The sequence below is a fragment of the Monodon monoceros genome, unplaced genomic scaffold (genome assembly GCF_005190385.1).
Source record: "Monodon monoceros isolate NGI ecotype Baffin Bay Population unplaced genomic scaffold, NGI_Narwhal_1 Super_Scaffold_8, whole genome shotgun sequence".
Lineage (NCBI taxonomy): Eukaryota > Metazoa > Chordata > Mammalia > Artiodactyla > Monodontidae > Monodon > Monodon monoceros.
The window spans coordinates 74808186-74820115 of record NW_021703785.1 but is presented as its reverse complement, the minus strand read 5'-3'; the positions used below and the strand labels follow the sequence as shown (position 1 = coordinate 74820115).

Here is an 11930-nt window from a genome sequence, read left to right as displayed (position 1 = left end):
AGGAGGGGAGGGGAGAGGAGGGGAGGGGAGAGGAGGGGAGGGGAGGGAGGGAGAGGAAGGGAGGGGAGGGAGGGAGAGGAAGGGAGGGGAGGGAGGGAGAGGAAGGGAGGGGAGGGAAGGATGACCTCTCGGCCCTCGCGGCCCCGCGCCCCGCCCCCGGCCGCCCCTCACCAGGCGGATGAAGCCGAAGCCGCGATCGCGGTTGATGAACACCTCGCTGGGCTCGCCGTAGCGCTCAAACAGCCGCTTGAAGTCGTCCTCGGTGATGTCCGTGGGCAGGTTCCCCACGAAGAGGCGGCAGCGCTGCGTGTACGTCTTCTCGCCCGGCTTGAGAAAGCTCTTGATGTCGATGGTGAAGCCGCCCTCCTCGGCCGGCCGGTCCTCGGCGGGCACGGCGGGCGCGGGCGGCTCGCCGGGAAGGGCGAGCGCCATGGCCGCCGGCTCGCCCTCGCCGGCCGCCGACTCTAGAGCGCGGAGGCGCGCCGGGTTCTTCTCGATGCGCACTTGCTTCAGGTTTCCTCTCAGCATCATCTCAGCGCGTGCCCCCCCGGACCCGGCCTAGAGCTCGACCTGCGTGTCGATGTCCGCGCACGGAACCGGGGTCGGGAAGGACGCGCTCGTGTACGCCGCCAGCTCGCCGCCCGCACTCAAGCCCCGGCCGCTCGCCCAAGATGGCGCCGCCACAGCCGCGGTGGGAGGGAGAGACGCCGCCGAAGCCCCGCCCCTCCGCCGAAGCCGCGCCGGGACCAACGCGCCTGCGTACTGCTGCGCCCACGGCACCCTGGTGGCGCGCGCGTGCGCACCCTTGTGCGCGCGTCCCTGTTCGCAGCCTTCCCAGGGCTGAGAGGAAGGCAGATCCCTAGCACCGTAGGAGACAGTGATGTTGGAAGTCGCAGCAGTGTGTGAAAACGCAGTGATTCGGGAAATGTCCACATTCTCTTAGATGCCCAGCTCAATTTTCAATGACAGCAGAAAGTGAAAACTTGCAGATTTATACATAGCATTGAATAACGAGGTATTTCCCAGTAATTGAAACAAGTAAAAACACATTTCTGCCCTTTTCAAGAGCAAGCTTTTATTATATTTCCTAATGAAAAATCCAATTCTATAAAATAATTATGATGTTGATTATTCACCTCAGAGAAGGACTCCGTGAACACCTATGGACCACACCCTAGGACAGGGTCATCAAACGTTTTCTGCAAAGCGCCAGATGGCAAATATTTTAAGATCTTCAAGCCATAATCTGAGTCGGCCAAACTACTCAGTTCTGTCCAGTACCGCTCCTGGCACGTGGTAGGTCTTCATTGGGTATTAAAAAGAAATGAATTCACAGTCACTTTACAAAACCGTTCAGTTTCTCGTGAACTTAAACAAATGCTTGATTTAGAAGAGCAATCCCTCTCCTATTCATCCAACTGAAATGAAAACTTGTGTTCACTCAAAAACCTGTATGAAAATGTTCATACGGCTTTATCTGTAATCAATGAAAACTGGAAACAACCCAAATGTCCAACTGGTGGATAGTCTAACAGTGGTACATTCATGTAATAGAATATATTCAGCAGTAAAAAGGACTAAACTCCTGATAGATGCAATAATGTGACTCAAAGGCTACATACCGAATATATGACATTCTGGAAAACTAGCTACAGAACACAGATCAGTGGTTGCCAGGAGCTGGGAGGTAGGGAGGGGTTGACTAAGTAGAGATACAGAGAAATTTTTGGAAAGATAAAAGTACATCTTGGGACTTCCCTGGCAGACCAGTGCTTAGGACTCCACGCTTTCATTGCCGTGGCCCCGGGGTCAATCCCTGGTTGGGGAACTGAGATCCTCCCCACCTCACTCACAGCTGATATTGTCAAATTTATTAATTTCACCGAAAAAAAAGGCACAGTAAATAAGGCGCAGTGGTTGAGAGTCCGCCTGCCGATGTAGGGGACACGGGTTCGTGCCCCGGTCCGGGAGGATCCCACATGCCGCGGAGCGGCTGGGCCCGTGAGCCATGGCCGCTGAGCCTGCGCATCCGGAGCCTGTGCTCCGCAACGGGAGAGGCCACAACAGTGAGAGGCCCGCGTACCGCAAAAAAAAAAAAAAAAAAAAAAAATCCCCTCTTAGGCCAAACCGCTGGATGGCAGGTTTCAAGTGCTTCGCTTCTATAGTTACCTAATCCCCTTCCAAGTGATTAGTTACTTGATCTGTACTGAACTATTTCCATCAGCAAAAGAAACTGTTGATAAAACTTTCATCTTGGAAAAAAAAAGGAAAGAAAAGGGAAAAACCTTCTCTACACCGCATGTCGTTCTTTAGCTACTATTTCTTTAGTCAAGAAAGAAAGAAAGGAAAGAAGAGTTGTCTGTTTTCTGTCTCGATTTGCTCATCCTTGATTTCTTCAGCCACACTGATCAGATGTCTATCCCACATTCCATCCCTCTGAAACCTCTCTTGTCACCATGGGCGACAGCTTCCACTTTGACCAGATGCAGCAGTCATATCACAGATCTTCCAGCAGCATTTGATGTTGTAGATCTGGGCCTGAGTTCTTTCATGTGTAATGTGGGAAGAATACCTTCTTTACAGAGTTACTGTGCCTATTAAATGAATTGAAGTATAGTCTTTGGAAAATAATCTGGCATCATAAATACAAGTACTATTATCGATCGCTTCCCTCCTACATTTTTGAAACACTGCACTACGATATTCCCTGATATTCTCACAGCCACTGGCCGCTCTCTCTGTCTTTCCTGGGAATCTTCACTTGAGAACGTTGGAGAACCACAAGTCCAAGTCCTCCTCTCCTCTTCTGCTACACGCATTCCCTAGGTCAGACCGTCCACACCAGGGTGCCTCAGAAGCATTGGAGCAGGTTTTTTAAACCTCAACACTATTGATATTTTGGGCCGAATAATCATTTATCGTGAGGAGATGTTTAGCAGCATCACTGGCTTCTACCCGGTAGATGCCAGTAACACCCCACTCGCAGTGGTTACAAACCAAAATGTGCTGGGAATTATTCTAATTGCTTTACACTCACTCATTAATCATCACAACAGTCATTTAAGGTATATACTATTAATATCATCTCTTTTTTTAAGACTTTATTTTTTGGAGCTGTTTTCAGTTCGCTGCAAAATTAATAGGAAGGTATAGAGATTTCCCATGCACTCCCTGCCCTACACCTGCACAGTCTCCCCACTATCAACATCCCCGCCACATGGGACATTTGTTACACTTATTGACCCTACACTGACATGTCATCATCGCCCAGAGTCAAGAGTTTACATTAGGGTCACTCTTGGTGGTGTACAGACTCTGTGGGTCTGAAAAAATGTATAATGATGTGTATCCAGCATTGTAGTATCCCACATAGTATTTTCACTGCCCTAAATCTCCTCTATTCTCCACTTATTCATCACTCTCCCCATCCAACTCCTGTTAACCCCTGATTTCTTTACTGTCTCCATAGCTTTGCCTTTCCAGATTATTTCTATGTAGCCTTTTCAGTCTGTCTTCTTTCACTAAATAATATGCATTTAAAGTATTCTAGGGCTTCCCTGGTGGTGCAGTGGTTGAGAATCTGCCTGCCAATGTAGGGGACACGGGTTCGAGCCCTGGTCTGGGAAGATCCCACATGCCGCGGAGCAACTAGGCCCGTAAGCCACAACTACTGAGCCTGCGCGTCTGGAGCTTGTGCTCCACAACAAGAGAGCCGCAACAGTGAGAGGCCCGCGCACCGCGATGAAGAGTGGCCCCTGCTCGCCGCAACTAGAGAAAGCCCACGCACAGAAACGAAGAGCCAACACAGCCAAAAATAAATAAATAAGTAAATAAATTTTAATAAAAATAAAAATAAAGTATTCTAGGTCTTTTCCTGATCTTATAGATCACTTCTTTCTAGTGTTAAATAATATTACACTGTCTGGATGTACAACAGTTTATCCATTCACCTACTGAAGGACAACTTGGTTGTTTCAAGTTTGGCAATTATGAATAAAGCTGCTATAAACATATGCATCTGGGGCTTCGCTGGTGACGCAGTGGTTAAGAACCCACCTGCCAATGCAGGGGACACAGGTTCGAGCCCTGGTCTGGGAAGATCCCACATGCCGCGGAGCAACTAAGCCCGTGCGCAGTGGTTGAAAGTCCGCCTGCCGATGCAGGGGACACGGGTTCGTGCCCCGGTCCGGGAAGATCCCACATGCCCGGAGCGGCTGGGCCCGTGAGCCATGGCCGCTGAGCCTGCGCGTCTGGAGCCTGTGCTCCGCAACGGGAGAGGCCACAACAGTGAGAGGCCCACGTACCGCAAAAAATAAATAAATAAATAAGAGATCTGTAGTTTTCCTCATATAGATCTTGTAGATAAATTGTTACATTTATATCTAAGTATTCTAAGTATTCATTTGTTTTGGGTGGCAATGTAAGTGGTATTGTGTTTGTAATTTCAAATTCCACATGTTCATTGCTGGTGTGTAAAAACATTACTGACTTTTGTGTATTAACCTTGTATCCTGAAATCATCCATTTACTTTTTTTTTTTTTGGCCATACCACGCGGCTTGTGGGGTCTTAGTTCCCTGACCAGGGATAGAACCCGAGCCCCCTGCATTGACAGCATGGAGTCTTAACCACTGGACCGCCAGGGAAATCTCCCCCCTCCATTTACTTTTAATCTATATATGCCTTTATACATTTTTTAAAAGATTTATTTTTTTACATTTATTTATTTTATTTTATTTTTGGCTGCATCTGGTCTTAGTTGCAGCACACGGGATCTTCACTGAGGCATATGGGATCTTCCCTTGCGGTGCACGGGCTCTTTGTTGTGGCATACGGGCGTCTCTCTACTTATGGTGTGCAGGCTCCAGAGCACGTGAGCTCTGTAGTTTGCAGCACGCAGACTCTCTAGTTGAGGCACACGAGCTCAGTAGTTGTGGCGCACGGGCTTAGTTGCCCCACGGCATGTGGGATCTTAGTTCCCTGACCAGGGGTCAAACCTGCGTCCCCTGCAGTGTAAGGCAGATTCTTTACCACTGGACCACCAGGGAAGTCCCTATACCTTTATATTTAAAGTGGGTTTCTTATACACAACATAGAATTGGGTCTTGTTTTTTGATCAACCCTGTCTTTTAATTGGTAATCTCTGTCTTTTAATTGGTGCACTTATATCAATGATGTTCAAAGTGATTACTGATATAGTTTGATTAATATATACCATATTTGTTATCATTTTTCATTTGTTGCCCTAGCTCTTTGTTCCTATATTTATACTTTTTAATTGAAATATAGCTGATTTACAATGTTATGTTAATTACTGCTGTACAGCAATATGACTTAATTATACATATAATACATTCATTTTCATTCTTTTCCATTATGGTTTATCATGCTCCTATTTTTGTAGACCACACTTTCTGCCTTCTGTAGTCTTAACTAAGCATTTTATAATTTAATTTTCTCTCCTTCTTAGCATATCAGTTGTACTTATTTTTCTACTTTTTTAAGTGGTTGCCCTGCAGTTTGCAATATACATTTATTTACAACTAATCCAAGACCACTTTCAAATAACACTGATAACTTCACAGGTAGTGTATTTTGTAATAGTAAAATAATCCTGATTCCTCCCTCTCATCCCTTGTATCATTTCAGTCATTCATTTCATCCATATACAAGCCTATATATGTATAATTTAATATATTGTTTCTATTATTATCTTGAACAAAGTTATCTGTTAGATCAATTAAGAATAAGAAAAATAAAAGTTTTTATTTTATATTCACATTCCTTCTCCAGTACTCTTACTTTCTTTATATAAATCTGAGTATCTGACATATATTATTTTCTTTCTCTGTAAAGCACACCTTTCAACATTTCTTATAAAGCAGATTCACTAGCAACAAATTCCCTCAATTTATCTTTGTCTGAAAAAGTCTTTATTTTTATTTTTCCTTCGCTTTTGAAGGATAAGATTGCAGGAAACAGAATTCTACAATGGTGTTTTTTTTCCTCAACACTTTAAATATTTCACTCCACTCTCTCGTTTGCCTTGTTTCTGAGGAGAAGTCAAATGTAATTATAATCTTTGTTCCTCTATTGGTAAGGTGTTTTCTTTCTCTGGCTTCTTTCAGGAAATTTTCCTTTAATTTTCTGTCGTTTGAACACGACATGCCCACGTGTAGCTTGTTTTTGTGTTTATCCTGCTCTCTGAGCTTGTGGATCTGTGGTTTGGTATCTGACATTAATTTGGGAAATTCTCAGTCATTATTGTTTCAAATATTTCTCCTGTTCCTTTCTTTCTTCTTCCTCTGGTGTTCCCATGACTTGCATTTACACTTCCACAGTTCTTGGATATTCTCTTCTCTTCCCCCCTGACCTCCCTACTTGTTTCATTGCTTTTCAGTTTTGGAGGACCTTTTGGTTTTGCTTTTGTTGTTGTTTTTTTTATTTTTATTTTTTATAAATTTATTTATTTATTTTTGGCTGTGTTGGGTCTTCGTTGCGGTGCGCAGGCGTCTCACTGCGGTGGCTTCTCTTGTTGCGGAGCACGGGCTCTAAGTGCGTGGGCTTCAGTAGTTGTGGCACGCGGGCTCAGTAGTTGTGGCCCGCGGGCTCTAGAGTGCAGGCTCAGTAGTTGTGGCGCACGGGCTTAGCTGCTCTGCGGCATGTGGGACCTTCCCGCACCAGGGCTCAAACCTGCGTCCCCTGCACTGGCAGGCAGATTCTTAACTTCTGCGCCGCCAGGGAAGCCCCGGAGTTGTTTTAAGGTCACAGTTCGATAAGGCCGCAGGCACGGGCCCCGTGTTCTCTCCCCGCTCCCGCAGGCGCCCCCCAGCGTCCCCACCTCCTCCGCCCCCACCACCCCCAGGCGGGGCTCGGCCCGCGGTCTGTGCGCCGGCAACCGCGCCCTGCGGCCCCGGAGGAGAGGTGCCAGGAGGAGGGGCGATGCACCTGGGCCCGGCTCCTGGAGCCCCATCTGCGTGATGGGCGGCGGCGCAGAGGCTGGATCAGGGCCGAGGCTTCCAGGGTGGGGTGCGCACTCGCCCCGAGAACCCCGCAGGAGCCTGACCCCTCGGACCCTCCCCTGTGAAAGCCTCCACGTGCCCACAGCAGGCGCGGCACCGCCTTGCGGAGACACTCGGAGGCCCTGACCAGACAACGTCCTTCTCTGCAAAGGGAGTGACAATCTGGGCCACCAGGGAAGCCCGCAACTTACGGATAAGCAGAGTTTCACCCACAGAAGGAGGAGGATGCAGGACCATGGAGTTTTTGTTTGTTTGTTTTTGCGGTACGCGGGCCCCTCACTGTTGTGGCCTCTCCCGCTGCGGAGCACAGGCTCCGGACGTGCAGACTCGGCGGCCATGGCTCACGGGCCCAGCCGCTCCGCGGCATGTGGGATCTTCCGGGACCGGGGCACGAAACCGTGTTCCCTGCATCGGCAGGCCAACTCTCAACCATTGCGCCACCAGGGAAGCCCTGACCATAGAGTTTTTAAACTTTGATCGGAGCTATTTAGCGGAAGAACACAAAGAGATGCAGTCATTCTTCAGTTAAAGAATGTAACACGAATCTGCGGAGAGTGAAAACGCAGGCCACACCAGCACTGATACGGAAAGAAGCTCTTGGCCTGCAAGCCTGTGGTTCTTGGTCATGCTTTCCGCCTGTCGATGGTGCCTAGATGATCTCACCTGATGTAACCAAGATTGAGAGCTACGGGCCTCCCCAAAGGCTCTCAGCACTGCCAGTTACCTTCTTTCTTGAGGGGAATTTGTGGATTTCAGATAAGGATACCTAAATCGTTTTCTGAAACTTATCAATTATGAACACATAGCAGGGTTCTGCTCGCAAATAAACATGCAAACAAAAATAAGGGAGGCGAGGAAGGTCAAACCAGGTAGAGAGACGACTTACACAAAACCTGGAGTCGTGACAGGGTCTGCCTCTCGGGGAAACAGGAAGTTTAGAAAGCCAAGTCCCTGGAGGGATGGGTAGGAAGGAATTACAGGTGAAGCTGGTCGAGGCTGCTAGGTCCCAATGGTAAGTGTCCTTGTGCCAAGGCGAAAGCTGGTGTGTCCTCTCGAAACCCCCTGCATGTTAAAGTCCTGACCCCAAGGACCTCAGAATGCAACTGCACTTGGAGGTGATATTTTAAGGAGGTAGTTAGGTTTAAATGCCTTCATTAGGCGGGCCCCAATCTGATATGACTAGTATCCTTACGCAAATAGGAGTTTGGGGACTTCCCTGGTGGTCCAGTGGTTAGGACTCAGCACTCTCACTGCCGTGGGCCAGGGTTCAATCCCTGGCAGGGGAACTAAGAACTAAGATTCCGCAAGCCACGTGGCATGACACCACCCCCCCCCAAAAAAAGTAAATGGATGAAAGAGGATGGCCTGTAAATTTTCTTTCTTGTATTATTCTTGTCAGGTTTTGTTATTTCTTTGATATTCATTCAATATCTTTGTCAGGATATTTTTGCCCTTGTAAAACAAGTTGTGAAGTGCCCTTTTCTTTCTATTTTCTGGGAGTTTATGTTCAAGATGGGTATTATCTCTTCCCTATGGAAGATTTCACCAGAGAAGGGATCTGAGTCTGCAGTTTTCTTTGTGATAAGGCTTGTAATTTCAGAGTCAATTTCTTAAACAGAGACAGGCCATTCAGATTTTCTATTTTTTCTTGGGACAGATGTGGTAAGTTGTTTCTCAAGTGATTAGTCTATCACATCAAATTTGTCAAACTCTTTGACCTAAGTTGATCATAATACTTTCTTACGTTTTTAGTGTCCATAGGATCTCCAGTGGTTCTTCATATTGGTTATTTTTCTCTTTTTTGCTCCCTTGATCAGTTTCAATAGTGAAACTGAGTAGGACCCTGTGCCGCTTTCCTGGGTATAAACTTCTCCATGTTCCCCACCTTTTGTTTGTAGGAAAAGCTTTGCTCTCCTAGGCCTTCCCCGAATTCCAAAGAGTAGACTCAAGCAGCTAATAATTAGCGAAGTGAGAAAATGCAGAAACAAGTAATAGTAGCTTGAACAACAGTTGAGCCATAAATCAGTTGCAGGACCTCTAGTTCCTCCTCAAGGGATGTAGGTAACAATCTGAGCAGAGCCTTGAGTCATTTCACAGAAACCAGGGCTCCACCACATGCAAACTGCTTAACAAAGTCAGAGACCCAGGCAAACTGGAGCCAGACTGACAGAAATCTGTGTTAAGACCCAACCAATCAGAAGAACCATGAGCTGATCACACACTTAAGACTCTTACCCTAATTTTAGTCTATAAAAACCCTTACCCTGAAGCCACCAGGTCATTCGGGGCCTTCGAGGGTTGGCTGCCAGGTCTCCTTGCTGGTGCCTTGCAAATAAATGCTACTTTCCTTCCCCACAAGCTGGGTCAGTGGATTGACTGCTGTGCCTCGGGTGGGCGACCCGAGTTCGGTTTGGTAAACTGGAGGTTTACAGTTCTATTAATTTGTAAGCACATGACTTATGAAAGTCTTTTTAACACGCGTGAGTGAGCTGTTTCTCGCATTTCCCGGGTTTTAGGTTTCCCTTGCTCTATCTGTAGGCGTGAACTGGAATAACTGCTCTTCACTCCAAATGTGACTTCCAGGGCAGTGATGCATAACCAACTGCTCTCCAAGCTTAAAAGCTCAGCTGCTGGGACTTCCCTGGTGGTCCAGTGGTTAAGACTCCATGCTTCCACTGCAGGGGGCACGGGTTCGACCCCTGGTTGGGGAACTAAGATCCCGCATGCTGTGCGACGTGGCCAGGAAAAAAAAAAAAACCACCACAACTGAGCTGCTTAAAAAAAAATCAGTCATAAGCTTTTGAACACCTTCTCTAGTCCAGAATATCACACCACTATTTTCCCAAACTAACTTCTCACTTTCTCAAAAACAAAGACTTGCGTATGTGGCTCAGATTATTCTTTCAACTCTAGTTAACTTCTCAAATTCTTAATTTCATCCTAACGTGGTCACACTTTATAGTTCAACATTATAAGAGATATGCTCCACTTCTCAAATTTTGTACTTCACGTTGTCTTTATCCACCACCTCTTTCCCTACGGCCTACCGCTGATGGCAAGGAGCTGGAGTTTCAACCTCAAAGCAACGGGGAACTTCAGGGCTTTGAAACAGAATTGATACGACCTAAAATGATACAGCGTCACTCCCTCCACCAAACTTGACTGAGCTCTTTGCTCCAATTACTCATTCACTTCTCCATCCTGTACAGCGAACTATAACTTATACATACACAGTGGCTATTAGCAACTCTTACTTGACTACAGTACTGAGTAAGGGAGGGACAGGGGATCACAGGAAGAAAATGGCTCAAGGTAAGAGTCTTTTTTTAAATTATTTTTAATAATTTATTTAATTTATTTTTGGCTGTGTTGGGTCTTCATTGCTGCATGCGGGCTTTCTCTAGTTGCGGGGAGCGGGGGCTACTTTTTGTTGCTGTGTGCGGGCTTCTCATAGTGGTGGCTTCTCTTGGTGTGGAGCACAGGCTATAGGCACGCAGGCTCACTAGTTGTGGCGCACAGGCTTAGTTGCTCCGCAGCATGTGGGATCTTCCTGGACCAGGGGTTGAACCCGTGTCCCCTGCATTGGCAGGTGGATTCTTAACCACTGCGCCACCAGGGAAGCCCCAGTGTAAGAGTCTTAAAGACAGCAATTTTGAAAATCTGAGGTTTATGAAAAAAATTCAGTTGTGCTCTGTGAGATGACAAAACCAATAAATTGCCACTTCTTGAGGGCTGTTATTCTGAAACTGCCCTAATTTTTGATATTAAATTTGTAGTAGGAGATAATTTTTTTCTATTGTCTTTTCTCAGTGAAATTAAAATGATGGAAACAGACCTTGGGTATGTCCAGATCAGAGGTGACAAATCCTGCAGCAGGCGAGTGGGGGACGGTAAGCAGGACTTTCACTTACTGTTTTCTTCCTTCCTTCTTTAAGGTGAGTCCATACTAATTTTACAATGTGAAAAAAAGAGCTAGATAAGGAAAAAGAAACTAAATGATTCACCAGGCTAGAGAGATTTACTTTTATCATCTTCTGAATTTACAGCTGACTTTTTCTTCAACATCTCATTATGAAAAATTTCATACACATCAAAAAGTTGAAAGAAATTTACAGTGAACACGGATAAACCCAGCACCTACGTCTTTTGAATTTTTCACATTTAACTCATTACCACGTGCCTCATAGGTGTGCCTGCAGTATGCTGAAGAAATGAAAGAAGTTAAAAGTTGAGGATCTAATTTTGTCTTCTCAATGGATAAAGTGGCCACTGGTGGATTTCATTAGTTTGCTCAGATACACAAGCGTCTAAGACAATCACAGAACAAATCTGTCATTTGATTAACAGGTAAGTGTTCATGAAATAACAGGCACAGGAACCATTTGCAGAGGGACTTCAGAACTGGATATGCTCAGAGTATCCCCACAGGCCTCCAGAGGAGGCTGGATTTTGGAAACACCCCAGAGCCCCATTCAGACCCAAATATGAAAGACTGAAATGGTCCAGCTGTCAGAAAACAAAACGGTTATAAACGAATGAGAATGATCTTCCTGGTTATTCCCCAAACACTTTTCTGCGCTGGCCTCGCCTACAGAGTCTGCAAGCGCTCCCGTGTTGGCCCTACCAAGGACGCATCTCGATCTGCTCAGGCACCGCTCACAGGAAAAGCCTTGAAACAAGTGTATGTAAGGATGGGATACACAACAGAACTGCTGTCAGAAACCAGAAACAAAGGGAGAATTAATCAATACATGGTGAAGGGAACACTGACTAACCAACTGAAAAAACTGACACCCTTAATTTTCGTAAGTGTATTTTTCTTTCAGATGAAAAGAAAAAAATGCCACAACACAAAAAGGTTAACTTACTATATTTTTATTTTAATATTTCTTATATTTGTACCAACATA

At 46.1% G+C, this 11930-nt stretch overlaps 1 protein-coding gene across 1 annotated transcript in view; it reads right to left on the bottom strand.

The window, feature by feature from the left end:
* Positions 1-690, bottom strand: part of PSPC1 (paraspeckle component 1) — a 58318-nt gene extending 57628 nt beyond the window's left edge. Inside the window, exon 1 of the mRNA XM_029210151.1 lies at positions 172-690. Within this exon, the coding sequence (XP_029065984.1) occupies positions 172-531 (360 nt within the window). The 5' untranslated portion in view covers positions 532-690. The remainder of the gene's footprint in view (positions 1-171) is intronic.
* Positions 691-11930: the final 11240 nt, after the last annotated feature.